Source organism: Orbicella franksi, chromosome 3 (assembly GCF_964199315.1).
Source record: "Orbicella franksi chromosome 3, jaOrbFran1.1, whole genome shotgun sequence".
NCBI lineage: Eukaryota > Metazoa > Cnidaria > Anthozoa > Scleractinia > Merulinidae > Orbicella > Orbicella franksi.
This window is the reverse complement of record NC_138147.1, coordinates 13,150,001-13,167,966: the sequence shown is the minus strand read 5'-3', so window position 1 is coordinate 13,167,966 and position 17,966 is coordinate 13,150,001. Positions and strand designations below refer to the sequence as shown.

Below are 17,966 nucleotides of genomic sequence, written 5' to 3'. Positions count from 1 at the left end.
TAAAGTTATCCATCGGACCAGTCATTATCCGGTGGATAGGCTAATACGACAAAGTACGCTGCGCACGGATATTGATTTATCCGTTGGATTGAATGATCATTCCTTGAGCAACCATGCACTGTGTTTTCAACTTTAAGGCTGGTTCTCACTAGCGAACAAGCGTAAGCATCAGCAACATACGCAGACTCAGTAAACTAAAAGTGCTGTTCAGTAGCGCCTTTTGTTTGGAACTGAATTATCAAAACTAAAGGCGCCAATTATCAACATCTTACTGTTTCTGCGTATGTCAGCTTATGCTGATGCGCAAGTGTAAACAAGCTTTTATTTTGCGCTCAACTGACCTTTAAACTCTACATGCGATACAAATTAATTCCAAGTTCGGGCTTGTGCTGTTCCCAGAAATGTAAAAGCTGTTCTCATTCGCTTAAAGCCGGTCAGTATATGACTTTTCACCAGATTGGATAACTACGTAGTTCTGTAGCAAAAGCCCCATTGCCTAAAGAGGTCAGCGGGAAGATTCTGAAAACTCTCTATACGCCCCTCTTATGTAAATTACTCATTTCTCATAAGGGTACTCAACGAATTACCATTCCTCAGCGTATTCCACTCGTGAAAAGTTTCCACAAGCAAAATGTTTTCATCCAGTACTCACAATTCAATGAGGCATGGGGTTACGATTATTAACATTAGGGTGGTTGTTACGCAAATATGAATTCATGACTTCTGCAAACATTAAAATCAATGATAATCAACCCAGACTTTTGCACTCACATTTATGTAATTACGTAGCATTTACATCCCCTATTACTAAGTAACAAATGTGGGAAAAAGGCAGTTTTGTAACATGTTTTGTAACTATGATGTGTAGTTACTCCGGGAGTTACTGTTTTCACGGTTCTCTGCCCTCTTGAAGCAAACTCCCGGCTTAAAGGTGAACTACGAGTAGGTGTCCAGTTCCTCAGCTTAAACGATTTTGTTAGAAATCAATGTGAAGACGAAGCAGCGTTTGCAATTACACGAAAACCCTTCTCAATGACCGTGCGGGATAACCAATTTCCTCTTGTTACATTGTACTACGATTGGGTTTCATGTGTATACAGTTTGTTACTACATACTTTGTAGTATAGCTTGATAGATCACGCGTTTTCTGCACAGATTGAAAATGGAATTGGAAACGCAATTGGTATTTGAAATCAGATACCACATGAAAGCGATAAGACAGCTTAGCTAACTGGGGTCAGTAGCGGTCTCGTCTCGTCATGCTGCTTGCTATAACAAAAACGAAAGCAAATCCAGAAAAGGTTTGACAAAAAACGGCAAACAACAACAGTTATCCGGCAGAGCTGGGATAAAACAACGGTGACTATAAGAAGCCCTAACGCCCCAGGTACTAGACAGAGAATGACGACTTCCACTCCTTGACAGACCTTCCACCAGGTGCTGAAATGATCGTCAAATGGAACAGCCAACGACAGAAAAGATGCAAAAAACACATTTAACAACCCCAGGACAACAATAAACAGCAAAGAAATGGTTTCTACTGTATTGGCAATAGCATCACGAAATGGCTGAGTCAAGGCGTGGTGAAGGAGAAACAGAACGCCGAAAAGAGTCATGATGAGAAGACGCAGTAATGGGTCGCTGACAAAAGCCTTCAGCATAATGAAAATCAAACGGCGGCCGATCATAACACTTTCCCAGCTCAAAGACAGTATTTTGCCATCTTCAGGCCTTTTGAAGGACGCGTATAGGACCATCTCCACATAGTTTCTCGCGCTTTGGTGTGGAGACGGGTCTTCAACGACTGGATTTCTCCTTTTCCCAAACAAAGAGAGAAATGACCAGTAGATAAATGATGGCAATGGAAGAGCGCAGGCCAAGAGGAACTTTCCTACGGAAAGAGTCCCACCGTGCAATTTATAAGAACCCCAGAGGAGCACGAACACAAACGGTATCACAAATATGCAGACAAATGCAATCAAAAGGTATTGCCACCACTGAAAACAAACAACGTTACCGTCGTAAAATAAACGCCTGTCTGTGCTAATGGGAACGCAGCGTAGCAGGGTAAAGCTAACGGAGGCCAGAGTTGTGTACCCTAGCAACAAGGTTTGCAAGATACCGCCAACATAGGGGCCAACGGAAGGGGCTCCTCCACCTCGAAACCTTTGAATTCCCCAATGCAAAACATAAAAGATGCAGATCACGAGCATTGTGCAAAAAACGTGAGATGCAGAAAAGAACTGCTTAGTTACCACCGTGAGGCCAGAATAGGGACAACTTATTCCATTAGATAAGAATCTGAAGTTGAATAACCCGACCATTGGTTCAATAAGATTAGCTTTAATGAGAGATTGTGACGAGTTGGAGATGAGAAAAAGATTTGCTGCTTGATAAAAGAAGAAGAGAATCTTCAGATAACCTCTGTCAAAGTTATTTTGTTGGTCCGTTGTTTCGTTTTCTTTGAACCACAGGATATGATGCTTGATCCAGGGGACAATAGGAGGCTTTAATGTGAAATACAGTGCCATGAGGGACACATAAATTAAAGCCACAGGCCAGAACCAATAATCTTTGCACTGTTGTGATGGTCTGCAGTTTGTAGAGTAAAGTGTCTCCGTGTAGCCCTCTTTACAGCGTCCACACAATTCACCAGAACGGTTGTTTTGACAGCCATTGAATTTTGGAAAGTTAACTATGTCGGGTGGATCGCAGTAACCCACCGGACACATTATAAACCGTAGCTTTGGTGGATTCGACTGCTCTTCAAAACCCCAAAAATTACTTTTGGCAAGTATATTTTGAGAGCAGTTTGCTCCAAACGGGCATGGGAGACACTGAAATTCTGGTACTACCTGGGAACCAAGCGAACGGCCACGTAGCAGACTGTAGGAATTTCCAGTGCACGCTGAACAGCTAAACTTTAGAGTCACGACTTCGATTTTGCAAGGTTTGTTGTCCAGCGTAGTAATTACTTTATCAGTGACATTGAGGATCTCGATTTCACTTCCAAAGGGACAATAAAACTTTGTCAAATTTGCAATTCCAAAATCTACGAGTCTACCATTGGCTACAGCCATCAGAGGATTTCCACTACCGTAGGGCTTAGCGTCCATTGTTGTGTTGTATATTTTTACTGCTCCGGAACTTTCTGTATGAATGAAAGACGTCTTGGAGTAGTTCATCGTTAGAAGCTGCAACTCGTTGATGGTTTGGCGAAAAAGGCTGTTTTGTATTGTAAGACTTGCAGATCCATCCATCGTGTATATATGAGCACTTTGTGATGTTGCAAAGTTGTCAACAAAATAACAGTTCCGAAATGATGTTTTCCCATTGGTTAAATGGACAGCACCACCAAATCCTGCACCATTTCTCTGAAAAGTTGTATCTTCAATAATGACGTAACTTTTGTAATCCCAAGAAGGGTATTTTTCGTCAACATGATTCTCATTGTTAGGCGCACATCCTGGATCTTTTTTAATATCTGGCGGCAATGAAAGCAATATGGTTCCTCCTGAGTTTTGAAACGACAAGTTATCCAAGAAGCGAGACGTTTTGACAATGAAAGTTATGTTTCCTTCTTCGTAGTATAGATATATAGCACCCCCTGATTGTCCTGATGAACAGCTGTGGAAAGTTGTGTTGATTATTGAAATGTATCTAGAAAATTGGCCAGTAATTCCAGAAATAAATAATGCTCCCCCAAGTTCCGAAACTGACATCATCCCCCAAGCGATATTGCCGTGGAAAAGAGAATCCTCAATTTCAAGTAAGTTTATTTCTTGTACGGACAACGCTCCACCCATTGCTTCAGCTCGGTTCCTCAGTAATTGCGACTGGAGTATTTTTACGCCAAAAATACCAGGGATCGAAAGAGCCCCTCCGTTCGTCGCGCCATTTGATTCCATGATCACGTTTTGAAGGATAACAATACATTTGTATACATCTAGCACGACGCACATTGCCCCGCCATCGTGTTTTGCACTGTTGTTTGAAAATGTGGAGTTTTCTACTGTGATCTGACTTAGAATTCCTCCCCCGTCTCCACTGCTTATTGGTGGAGGAAACATACTGAGGGCTCCACCAGAATGAGCTGCATAATTGGAAATAAAAGTGCTGTTTGTGATATTAAGCACGACGTCAGTCACGCAAAAGATGCTCAGCGATCCACCATAATGACCTGAACTACAGCTCTTAAAATGCGAATGTTTAACGACCAAGATCAAATCGATGTCTGATGTGTTACGATCAGACAATGAAGGTGATTTGCTTTTATCTGACAATGAAACCACATTTAATGCTCCTCCGTGGCCTGATGAGGTGCAGCTGGTAAACGTAGAGTGGCATAGCTGCACTGAAGCCTTAAGAGCATTGATCTGCAGTGCACCGCCATGAAGGAAACTGTAAGCGTCAGTGAAAACACACTTAGAAACATTTAGCTGAAGATGGTATTTACTTTGGCTTTTAGAGTGTATCTCCTCTTTGCCATAAGTTGCGTATTCAGCGTTGCTGGAGTCAGAACCAAACGCGTCAATATAAGCCGATCCCCCATCCCCATGAATAGCTTTGTTGCTTTTAAAGATATTTCCTTGAAAACTGCACATGACTTTTGCACATTCAACATTGAATACACCACCTTGAGAAGCAGTTGTGTTAGCAAACGATGAATTAGACACTTCCACTTGACAAAGATTAGATCCTCTAATGGATACAACACCGCCATTCCCTTCGACGTTGTGGCCACGAAAACTAGAGTTATATATCTGCAACGAGATAATTGATGTGCTGACATTTAACAATCGTGCATTTTGGCCCGTGAAGCTACTAGCATTGATAAGAATATTGACAAGGGCGCTGCGAACGATGACTTCACTGAGACTGTAACCCATCAGACCATCTCGGCTTGCTAATAGACTGTTGTTATTGAACGTCACTCCTTGGAGGTGGATGGTTTGGTTACCGTCCTTTAGCTCTACGAAAACAAGGCCCTTTGTAACGAACTTGTTACGAGAAAAAGTTACATTCTCCAGGGTGACAGCACTGTTTACAGACTGATTTTTGTAAGGATATCCAGTGAACGACAAACAGTTCCCATTATATGGCATTATATTGCCTTCAAAAGAAGAATGCTTTATCTCAACAGCTACTTGGATGGTCTGTGATATCGTGTTCGTTCTGTTGACAACAACAGAGACACACTCGCTGTTTCTCACGAACGATGAATTAGTAATTTGAATGCTCGAAACCAGCCGGGCACGTGTTACGAACTTCAGACCTTTATGGCTGCCTTCGAATTCGCAGGCACTGATCTTAGCAGACGACTCTCGAAAAGACACCAAACTTTCCCTAACAAGGAGTTTTGTTAAGGTGACATCCACTGGCTGTGCACTATCAGAACCATCAAACGTCAACCCAGTCCCTTCTGAGGAGCGTATTTGAGGCCTGGGACCAATTCCTATCAACGATACGCTATTGTTGATGTAGATTCCCGGAAGTACTGCAGTTCCTGATTGACAAGTGTATGGATCGTTTTCAGTGTTCGTACCGTCCAAGTAAATGCTATCACCACGTGACGTCAACGTGACTGCTCGCCAAATGGTTTTACAGGGCGTTGATTCATCACATGACCAACTGTCGTTACCCGCCGCACGTGAAATATACAAGTTTCTTCCAATGGCAAAATTTCCTGGAAAAAAGGTTATAGGGTGATGTGATGTGATGGTTATATATATACTCAAGAAAATGGGAAACACTGCTGCCTTGTCCAGAAGACACAATAGATATATATTTGAAAATCTAGGTAGTATTCTATTGGAAATAAAATCAAGCTTCGAAATGCATTTCAACATGCCAATAATACGCTATTCCAACTTTTCACACGCAAGGTTGCAGTAAAGCTTTTCGACTTTTCCTCACTGGGGTAGTGTTGAAGATTGCAACCTGTATTAAAGGGAAGCGTGCGCTAAATGCTGTACTTCTGTAACCCGATGGGAAGACAAAACTATTATGAGCTGTTTACGTAATGATCGAGGGTGTCAGCAAAGAAAACTTTGATCAGTAATCAAAATATACTACTGATATTGCTTTCTTTTTCTCCGTGATTCTATTGAGTCACAGAAACTCGTGAAACTCGGAAAAAGAAAACAACTATGCAACTATTCTCTTCAACCCTTCAATGCCTTTAGTCGTGTTTGTATAACCCGATGGAAACACGGGTTTTCCATATTCTAATAACCATGTTTTTTTTTTTAAATTAGGCAGATCAACTTCATTGACAGAGCTTATTCAGCAAAACTAATTCAGTCTTTTTCTGTAGATATAAGAATATATCTTATATAGTATTGAGGCTGAGCTGTTACTGCAGTTGAGTCTGCGGTCAAATATTCTTTTAAGATAGATGAATTTTTCACTCGTTTGTCTCACGATGGAGTCACTTTGAGATGTAGATCGCCAAATGGTTTTACAGGGCATTGATTCATCACATGATTAACTGTCGTTACCCGACGCACGTGAAATATACAAGTTTCACGAGATGTGCGATCTACATCTCAAAGTGACTCCATCGTGAGACAAACGACTGAAAAAAATCATCTATCCTATCTTACACCACCATTATTATCAAGGTTATCTAGTCGCTTTGGGATCAAGGGAACAGTACTCGCCTGGCTAAGATCTTATTTAACATCACGAAAACAGTTTGTTAACGTCAATAAATGCAGATCCTCTCAACGTTTCTTGGAATGTGGCGTCCCACAGGGATCAGTCCTTGGCCCTTTTTTATACCTACCATATACCTCTCCTCTTGCTGACATTGTTAAGCGTTACAACTTAGAGTATCATTTCTATGCTGACAACACCCAGCTCTATGTGGCATTTAAAACTGACTGACTTGATAAAATGGTAGAGTGTAAAACTACTATCGAGCAATGTGTCCGTGATATAGACAACTGGATGGTCATCAACAAGCTCAAACTAAATCAAGACAAGACTGAAGTTGTTCTTATCAGCTCAAGATATTGTCCCAGTCCTTCTTTAGAGTCTCTTCAAATTGGCAACGTGACAGTTGTACCATCATCCTCAGCTCGTAATCTTGGCGTTATTTTTGATAAGTGTTTTAACTTTGAGGAACACATAAAATCAATTTGCAAGTCTTCTCATTATCACATAAGAAATATCGCCAAAATCAGAAAGTACATTGACGAGGAGAGTGCTAAAATTGTTGTTCATGCCTTTGTTACTGCGAAATTAGATAGCTGCAATTCACTGCTGTATGGTCTTCCAAAACATCTGCTTTAAAGATTACAATCTATTCAAAATACAGCAGCTCGAGTTGTTACACGTACTAGGAAATTTGATCATATCACCCCTGTCCTAAAACAGCTCCACTGGTTACCTGTTTGCTACCGTATAATTTTTAAAATTCTCCTACTGGTCTACAAAGCTCTCAATGGAACAGCGCCTTACTACATCAGTGAATTACTTAAGTACAACACCTCTCAACGGAAATTAAGATCGTCCTCTCAACACCTTCTGGCGACCCCGAAAGCTAGACAGAAAACATATGGAGAGAGAGTATTTGCTGTGGCGGCACCGAGACTATGGAACTCGATCCCACTTGAACTAAGATCCAGTAGTTCGATTGACATTTTTAAACGGCATTTAAAAACATATCTTTTTAAACAAGCTTTTTAACTCTTTTAATTTTTAGATTATTTTTTTAATTTTTTTTCCCTCCCCTTTTTTAGCTTTTTAAATATTTTTTTTATTTAATGTAAAGCGCCATGGACAAATAGTGGATTGGCGCTATATAAATATTTTATTGTTATTATGATTATTATGATTATTATTATTATTATTATTATTATTAATGTACACTTCTTTAATGAAATATTCTTTTGTTTTAAAAGGCATGCAAACGAGACGAAAGGGTCAATAAAATGCGGAATTGACCCTTTCGCCTCGTTTCTGTGACAAGCCGCTGATAACTGCAATAACAGCTATTTTCCAAATTTTGAGAATATTTTAAGAATAAACTCGAGGCTGAGATTTTGAAAAGAATGTAATTTGGTGAGTTGAAAAGTTGTAAATACAGTACAATTATTATTTTTACCAGTTTTTAAGGTTCTCGCATAATTATTATTCATATATTTTTCTTACGGTTTGACAGGCAACTGATCCTCTGCATGAAAGCGATGTTTAACAGGGTTGACCTTGGGGTGATAAGTACGGTGGCCCACAACTGTCACGGCAAAATAAAATTTGTCATGACAAGTAGATAAGTGTTAAATTAATTCGCATGATAACATTTCAAAAGTGACAAGGTTTGCAACGTATTCGCTTCTGCTCAACACAGGGCGTGAGTCATCGACCACTTAGCTGGGCTATATAGCCATTGTTTAAGTGGTCCGTAAGGCTGGTGGAGAGTAACTTCTCATGAAAAAAAATTTAGAGCAATGTCATGAAATACCTATTTGTAATTTCTTGTTTCGTTCCGCTTCACTTCTGTCCGCTTTCCGCTTGGAATTCCTGCTGGAGTTGTCTTTCGACTTAGCAAGGCGCATAGCTGTTTTTGATGGATCTCTTTACTATAGTGGATTTGAGTTGAAGCCAAGCCTGATACAATACAAAGCCCTGCGCTCTTTGAACGAACTAAACCGACTAAAGTTAAAGAAATGGCGTAAACCCTAAGTTTAATTTATGATGCAAATTATCACTATGTATAAATATAATCTTGCTTGAATGAGTGAATTTAAGCCGTCTCTTAGTTATCTCGAAAATGAAAAGAAAGAAACAGATCAGGAAAAAAAATTACAGTCAAATCTGCACGTAAAAACCAGTTTAGTGGCTTTCTCCATACTGCTAGGGTCTTATTAAGTACAGGTTCTTCGAAAGTTCTGTTCGCCTTGACAGAAACAACGTCAGCACTGATGAAAAGTAAGCGTCGCTCCTTTACGCCGATTTGAAGATGCTGCTAACTTCACCACCATTACGGATGTTCTAAGTAGGGAAGATACTCGATAGATCCGATAGATAGATCCGCAATGAAAAGCAATGTCAAATGTGCCCAATTTTGCAGAATGGCTTCAAAAATTATTTATCTTTGGCACAGTGCATTTCTTGCCTATTTAATTTTCTTCCCCCATTGAAACTGCATGTATCGTCGACTAAGAAATTATGTTTAGGAATCAAGTGATGTCTGCACCAGTTTGAATGCAAATCGTTTGGATTGAAAACTTACCCATAAAGATGACACACGACAAGAAGAAAATTGTGAAATAATGGTTTCCGGCCATTTTGGTTGTAGAGTTGTGTTGTAAAATCTGGTCACACAATATGCTTCCCTTTCGAAAGTGAGTCACACCAGAACATGAGCCCGCGACAACGGATGGCAAGAGGTCTTTGCAATGCCCGGCGCATTATTTGAAGCAAAAGCGATAAGAATTAAGGTGGCGTTTAAGGACACATTTTTTTTTTTAGTTTTGGAAAATAAAAATAATTAGTGGATTAATTGTGCAGTCAAACTAATATCGGCCAGTATACTTTGATTTGCGGAAAAATTGAAAAGCGGATACAGATCAATAGATACTAAAAAAAACCTTGTCACGAAAGTGAGCTACTGGAGTTTTTTTTTTAACATTGTACAAGCACTTCTGTGAAAATTAACGTATTGAAAACTTAGAAGATTAGCATTTTATTTATAAAGAAAAGAAACAATAGTGCAGAGGCACTTCAAAACACTAGCTTTGAAAACTCATCCGTATGTTGCGCCTGGGCTGTCTTGCGTAAAATTATTGTTTCGGCCAAGTTGTCAAAAGTATTAATGACAAGTCGGATATGTCGTTCAAATATTAAATTCAATTGAACTACCTATGGTCCGTTGAAGACCTAAAAATAGATCGAAACATATGAAGATTCTATTCATGTTAATTAATTTTTGGCGAATCCTGAATAACTCAACTCAAGACTGTGCTTTGCAGTCAAGGAAATGGAACAATTTTCTATATATTACTCATAAATTATTTGTTCCAAGGGAAAAAAATCTTACTGTGACTTTGCGATTTGTTTCAATCTTCCTCTACCATAATTATTAACGACACTCCATCCGTGCAACTTACTTCGTAACTGACTGTTTCTATGAGTATTTATTGTCGCATAGTCGTTGTTCTCTACCCGTTCCTAAACTATCATTTTGAGTCACCTGCTATCTTTCCACTAAAAATCACTTTTGATGCTGTAAAATGACATGCTGGTAGGGGCTGCCATCTGACAAGACCAGATAAAATTATTTGTTTAATGTTTTATTTGCTTCACAGACGGGGGCACTGAACGTGTACGCGCAAATTGGTCAGAATTCATCAGGAACCATCATGCATGGCGACCATCAAGGAACCCACAAATTAGCATTTCAGAAGTAATATCTTTAGTTGCTGGCAAATGCGCACGTATTTCTGTTGCTTTTTCCAAGAGGGAACATATCTAAACTTTGCTTTGCCTCTCTCTCCTCCGCAGAGGCTCCCTATGGGAAATCCGAACTACCAGTGACGGTCAAAACATCATGAGAGGCCTCTGCGGAGGAGAGAGGCTTTGCCTTTTATTGAATATTTTCTCGGTTCCTGGTTCGACGTTAAGGCACCCATTTTTGTGTGTATTCTGTTTTTAATTACATATCTTGCCACCCCCCGTACACCGCTATCTTTATAAAATAAAGGTTAGTCGCCATATTAGTCTTTCGTTGAAATCTATCATTTCTTTTAATGAGGCACTGAATGTGAGACATGCTGTTGTTTTTGGCGCGAAACCGATCACGGTTACAAATTTAAATTGCAAATATATTCTAAGAGCGCAAGCTTTCGCTGATAATTATTCATTGCAGCTCAAGCCTTCTTTGACCTTCGTTATTCGTTCGTTTTATGTCTCTTCAAAGAAGAGAAACTTTGCTACTCAAAGCTGGTAAACCAGAAGACGGAAACAAGTAACGGTATTAATTAAGAAATGTTCTTAAGCGGATTACGGACGATGGGGTCGTAGTAAGAGATATGTGCAGTATAAACTGACCCGAAGATAAGATACACGTGGTTAATTCTGGCGGTTCTGTGTCGTGTTTGTTCTATCTGAACATGGCTGTGAGTCTTCATGGGACGTTTCGTAGGGTTGGTAGAATTGTGGAATAAAGTCTAAATCGATATTTGGTCTTGGTGTAGCTTTTGACATTCTCTAACCGGTGACTATAAGAATGAAGGTGAAGAATGATCATCGCAGTAAATTTTCCAATTTAAGCAATTGGAAAGGAGAAGCCTGAAAAAAATCAGGGCTTCAACGGGATTTGAACCCGTGACCTCCGCGATACCGGTGCGATGCTCTACCAACTGAGCTATGAAGCCACACATTGGGAGCGAGGCCACTTAATTGAGTTCATATCTTCCCGTGAGGAGTGAAATGATGAGAAGTTTATATGAAATAATTCATATATGAACTGCGGTTGTAGATGAAGGTGAAGAATGATCATCGCAGTAAATTTTCCAATTTAAGCAATTGGAAAGAAGAAGCCTGAAAAAAATCAGGGCTTCAACGGGATTCGAACCCGTGACCTCCGCGATAGCGGTGCGATGCTCTACCAACTGAGCTATGAAGCCACACACTGGGAGCGAGGCCACTTAATTGAGTTCATATCTTCCCGTGAGGAGTGAAATGATGAGAAGTTTATACGAAATAATTCATATATGAACTGCGGTTGTAGATGAAGGTGAAGAATGATCATCGCAGTAAATTTTCCAATTTAAGCAATTGGAAAGAAGAAGCCTGAAAAAAAAAAAAAAAAAAAAAAAAAAATCAGGGCTTCTTCTGTGTTGCAATTGAGTTTAAATTTGTAAAAGACGTTGCGCACGTAAAACATTTGGGAGCATAGAAGTATAGATCGCTGTAAAACGCTGCAGACAATGTGAAGAACAAAACAAGTTATTCAGTCGTTAATTATATGAACATCACAAATCTTTGACAACATAAAATGCATTGTTCAAGTTTTACAAAAGAAGCTTAAAAGAACATAAATCTCTCTTCAAGATCTAAATTCGATTTTGGCTGGTTTCGTGGACTTATATCTGGTTTTATTGCTACATTTCTTTTTTTTTCTTTGTGGGGGGAGGTCTAAGTAATTTTATGATACGAGAATTAATGGTACTTAAAAAGAGTTATCATTTGTCCATCTTTGACTAAATCAGACAAAGACAAATGTTTATTCTTTGTTCACTGTTGATGGAAGTACTCCACTGTACCTGGTCATGCAAGTCGTTTCCGTTTTTATTTCCTTCATTAGGTGTAAACTTTGCAAACCATACATGAAGCTTGTGGACTACTCTCAGTTGATGGCTGGTTGTTGGCGGTACGTGTTGAATGTCTTTCTGTTTTCATCTTTTGACATATCTCTAAAACAGTGTATAATTCTACGAACGTAGGCATGCCTTAAAATGGAAAAGATCAGGTTCAAAAGAATAATTGTATGCAAGAGTCACGGCAGTGATGGGAACCTTTAGTCTGTCCACGGACTATCTTTATTCTCTCATAAGTTTGCCGACATCGCACGCAGTTGCAAACTATTAAAGGAGCTCAGTCAAGGTATTTTGAGTTATTTTGGCCACATACAAAATTACCTTTAAATGTAGGAAACCTAAAAATAACAGTTTAATAAGATAGAAAAACACCAAAGAGATAATGATAAACCATAAAGGAGCAAGGATGGCTAAGTATGGAAGATTAACACGGATTACAAACGACGAATTTGAAAAATTGAGGCTAAACTTTTCAATATGCGCAAACCGTGACTGAGCCCCTTTTACTTCTTTAAACTGAACAAGCGATACCGCAAGGGGTATGGTCGGTGATGGTGGTTATGGTGGCGGAGGATGAAGGGGGTAGTTTTTGTTTTATTTCATTGCACCCGCTTCCCTCTTGCACTCGCGTTTGGAGAACTTCAGAAAACGTGCATCAATCCCCCCTCCCTACCCCCTCCCTCCTAAAGAGCATGACTCTGACGTGTTTTAGTGAGACAATTTTTGACTTGCTATCGTCATATTTGCATGATTTTCATTTTGACAAGAAATTATGTTCATTTGTTTCTATTAATACATCGAAATTACCCAGGGACACTCGAGCCTCACGGGATAGGATACGGGGCTATGAAACTGAATCAAATTTTACCGGAGTATAGAGAATCTACCCTTCCATAAATTTTTACATTCTACGATTTGACAACACAATGACAGTATTGTCGTTATAACATAAGTAGCCATAGCAACAGTACAACTTGACCAAAGCTCCCTCATATTAAACACTTTACCACTGAGCTTAATTTAAGCACAATGAAATTAAAAAAAGAAGTGGTAAAGAACGGGCTTTGTGGTAATAGATGTCCAACAGTAGCAATGAAATACTGAAAGAATGAGTGACGCGAATGCAGCCATAACACTACTGGAAAAATGACCTGTAAAAAATACAGGTTCTGAACGGGATTCGAACCCACGACCTTTGCGTTACCGGTGCAATGCTCTACCAACTGAGCTATCAAAGCCACATGAGAGCGGTCGTGTGTGGGTTCGGCCCTATATGTTCAGTGGACGTAATACTCGGCTCAAGTATATGAATTCCATGGTAATAGATGTCCAACAGTAGGGCAGTAGGGTATGGTCGGCCATTCGTTTCAAAATTACGACAGCGTACACGCGGGTTTTTCTGCCGCGTATACTTGTTTACATACGTTACGTATGGGCTTTAAGCTCATAGATACGACCATTTAGATCGCGTATATACGCTTTTTTAAAGGGCCACATATTTGCGTAAATTCAAGCGCGGGGATATGCGAAATAAATGCCCAAATATACGCGTCCTACGAGGACCCATATATACGCGTGCTAAAATGCGCGTATATGTGGGTCTCGTAAATTACGTTGTATATGCCAGCACGAAATGTGCCTTTTAAGAGAATGGCTGTTCGTGTATGATGATAGCAATGAAAATTACTTTAACTAGAAATCGTCAATATGGCGGCAGTGGTAAAATGCCTTGTCTTGGTCTATCAGCTATTTAATGTTTGTTACTGCAGCTCCCCCAATGACTGAACTTCTAGAAACAGTTATGCGTCTTTTGAATGACTGTTCAACATTTTATCCTCACGGTAATCGTAACATGGCAGAGAACTTGATCGTTCGTCGTGAAGTTGCTTTGGATTCTGTTCACCGTTTAGGACAGAGGTGCCCAAGCGAATGCTGAGAGAATTCTGCCTCTTGAATTGCTGGTGAGACAAATTCAATACTTACTACATAGACGGGAAATGTTTGCAGTTCAGTTTTGAACTTGAATAATCTCAAACTACACCAAGCATAAGCAAAGGAAAACATTTTTTTAGAGAAAAATTTACATTTGGGTTAACTTTTAATCCTGGGTTAGCGTTAACCGGCTTTCGGACAACCCGGCCTTGATGATTCGAGAAATAAGACTAAAGTAGGTTTTCCAATTCTGGTATCAGTATCATGCTGGGTCATTTGCAAAGTAGAAATATCTATGTTCAGCGTCAGCATTTAAGGGAAAGTTTTTTTCAAACTGACCCAGTAGGGTCTGATTTGAGGTGGTTCAATACCATTACAAGGCATGTTGACAGCGTCAGGGGACCTAATTTTCTCTCATTGATGGACTACACTGCCTTATCAGTTGGAGGTTTGTAATACATGGTGGTTTTGACAGGGCTTTAGACTTTAGACTAAGTTGTGCAACAAACAATTCTGCTGCGACTGGGCTCGCTCTATTCTTAGCTGCTGTGCAAAGTTATGGATTGCCCTCTAGAGTGTGTTCAGACGAAGGGAATGAAAATTTAGAGGTAGGAAGAGCTATGGTATGGCACAGGGGATTTAATAGGGGAAGCAAAATTGCCGGGTTGTCTGTACACAATCAGCGAATTGAGCATCTCTGGAGAGAAGTCTTTATTGAAGTCCGTCAGTTCTACTACACTCTGTTCTACCAGATGGAAGAAAATGGCATCCTGGAATTGACCAGCCTAATCGATCTGTTCTGTTTGTATTACATATTTCTTTCCAGAATTAACAACCAGTTAAACCTCCTAGTTGAGGCATGGAATAATCATGCTGTACGAACAACCAATATGGGTGAACTCAGTGATTTTACAAGATATATGTAATACTGGAAATACTAGCTGTCAGGGACACATTTTATGATGACACCCAACCAGATGAATTATCTGGTGAAGACCCAATAGGACTTACACTAAAGTCACATTCTGTTTCCTAAAACTCCCCTTGAGGTATTGATATATCATAGGTTGGACGACCCTCTCTTCCGTTAGAAGCTGATACAGTTGGCAAAGCCCTAATGGGAGTATACTGAGGTGCATGAAACTGTTCTTAATACAAACTTTTCCCATCTAAGTAGTAAATATTGCGTTTGTCTCACCAGCGATTCTAGAGGCCATATCTTCTCAGCATTTGCCTTGGTACCATTGTCCAATGAGTCAACTAAAGGATTAGCCGGCGTAGCTTGGCGGTTTGGCAATTTTTTAAGCAATTTGAGCTCGAGCACACAAAGCGACAAAACCGCGAAAACCAGCAGGAACCCCCCCAGACTGCTCGTGGCTACGCCGCATTTCGCGCTCGTTATCACGGCTTCGTCGTTTTGTTAGCGTTAGGATAAAATCTTAAACAGTCATTCAAAAGACGCATAACTGTTTCTAGAAGTTCATTCACTGGAGAGCTGCAGTAACAAACATTAAATAGCTGATAGACCATGACAAGGCATTTTACCACTGCCGCCATATTGACGATTTCTAGTTAAAGTAATTTTCATTGCTATCATCATACACGAACAGCCATTCTCTTAAAAGGCACATTTCGTGCTGGCATAGGCAGCACAATTTACGAGACCCGCATATACGCGCATTTTAGCACGCGTATATATGGGTTCTTGTAGGCCGCGTATATTTGGGCATTTATTACGCATATCCCCGCGCTTGAATTTACGCAAATATGTGGCCCTTTAAAAATGCGTATATACGCGATCTAAATGGTCGTATCTATGAGCTTAAAGCCCATACGTAACGTATGTAAACAAGTATACGCGGCAGAAAAACCCGCGTATACGCTGTCGTAATTTTGAAACGAATGGCCGACCATAGTAGGGCTTTGTGTTGCCAATTATTTTTGAAAATTTAAGGTGGCACTCAATCCCTGGATACTGTATTCAGCAACAAGCCAACAACTGTGATTCTTAACCATTATGAGCCACCTAAAAATACAGATTGTCAATTAAGATCTGTAAACGGGTTTGGAAAATTGGAATTTGGAGGGAAAAGTTGTAAAAAATATTATTTTTTGGTTTCACAAAGTTTGAAAACAGAGGATGGTGTTCGTGCTACACACATTTACATGTACACACAACATTACAGTACATTTACAGTTCTTGATTTAGAAAATCAACGCAAGTTATCAAATTAGTCAAAGAAAGTAGATAAAAGTTTAGTAGCCAGGGTTTTTTTCCTCCTCAGTCTTTTCAGTGTGACTTTATTTTCTTAACTGCTGTTATTCTGTTTTGCAGTGGTTCAGTGGTTAGATAGGATTGTCATCATGATAACAAGGAAATCTGAAATGGTAAGTTCTGTAGTTATTCTTTTATTATTTTTTTCATTTATCAGTCAATTATTTTCTTATCGATTCGGTCCGTCCTTAGGTATCCATTTCATCCCATTCTTCAGAGAGATTTTTCGGTATAAGGGCTTAAACAGTATTTCTGGCGACGGTCAACGTTTCGGAATTCGTTCAGTGGAATAACGTTTATTCTTTTTGAAGCGAAAGGCGAGACAGTTACAACTTTGCACTTGGGAATAAATTTGAAATGAACTCGAAGTGGCTCATACAGTCATACTGTTTAAAACTACCAAATTTTCATAGTGGAAAACAGGAAACATAGTGAGTGAACTTGCTCAAAATAGTAGATTCGATATGTTTATGTTTGGAGTCCATGAGTAGGAACACACAGGTGTCGCGTGTTCTGTACCTTCTGTGATCTAGCGTATGTCTTGGTTAAGCTATTTTAGCAATGCTTTCCATCAACGTTTTTTTGCTTGATTCAGGTTTTATACAGATACCTCACTCGTGTAGAGCAATTCGTGTATCTCATTGGTTCAAAATACACGCAGACGTCGATCGAGATCTAAAAGCTTTAATTGTTTTTTCCAAAAAATTCCAATTGTTATTTCACCTATAAATCACTTTGTCTGAGAACGCAAAATGGGATAAAATTTGCTGGAACAGTTTTTAATGTCATTTTGAGTATTGCTTTTTCTTTTTCGATATACCGAGGAATTCACTGAGACTGCAAATATTGGTCATTATTATATTTCAAATTGGTCCACGACGAAAAGAAGAATTCTAATTATTACCTGAGTGGTCTGAATTTTGCCATAGGGACTGCCAAGATGGACTGCTCAGAAATACGGTTTCGGCAAATTGCTTCTCCAAACATTGCAAACAAATAATTAAACCAAATATTTCCCCAATACGGATCTCACGCCAGTTCAATAACATTTTTACGATAACTACAGAACTTCCCGCGCGCTCATTGGCTAATTTTCATTGTCAATAAGCCGACAGACACATAAATTTATAATTAATGCGATGCGTCAACGAGCGAGAACCCACTCTTTGACAACTTTGAAGAAATTTATGATAAATAACAGGACCGATGCTTATAAAACTGACATCAATTTGTTAAATATATAATTCATTTGTTTACACCAGTTAGTACCATTTGTCATATTACAAACCGGTCCAGGGTGAAAAGGAGAGTTCTGATTGTTTCATTGAGCGCTCCAAAATTTTGCAATACGGAATGCTGAGATGGACCTCTAACGAATTAGTTTCGACGAGTTGATTTTTTAAAACTTTTGCACAGAAGAAAGCTGCCTGCTT

The 17,966-nt window shown here is 39.5% G+C and overlaps 1 protein-coding gene and 1 non-coding gene across 2 annotated transcripts; both read right to left on the bottom strand.

The window, feature by feature from the left end:
* Positions 1-1,223: 1,223 nt before the first annotated feature.
* Positions 1,224-9,829, bottom strand: LOC145481329 (uncharacterized). Its single transcript, XM_081459800.1, has 2 exons — positions 9,239-9,829; positions 1,224-5,686 (listed from the first exon to the last, which is right to left on the bottom strand). The coding sequence occupies exons 1-2, from the start codon at positions 9,291-9,293 to the stop codon at positions 1,224-1,226; spliced, it is 4,518 nt and encodes a 1,505-aa protein (XP_081315926.1). The 5' UTR covers positions 9,294-9,829.
* Positions 9,830-11,560: 1,731 nt separating this feature from the next.
* Positions 11,561-11,633, bottom strand: Trnas-gcu (transfer RNA serine (anticodon GCU)). Its single transcript has one exon. It is a non-coding gene; the product is annotated as a tRNA-Ser (tRNA).
* Positions 11,634-17,966: the final 6,333 nt, after the last annotated feature.

Bases quoted from the DNA above. Each gene is read 5' to 3' on its own strand.
- LOC145481329 (XM_081459800.1), bottom strand. From the start codon at position 9,293: ATGGCCGGAAACCATTATTTCACAATTTTCTTCTTGTCGTGTGTCATC. The intron at 5,687-9,238 runs GTAAGTTTTCAA...CCTTTTTTCCAG, and splicing joins GTCGTGTGTCATCTTTATGG to GAAATTTTGCCATTGGAAGA.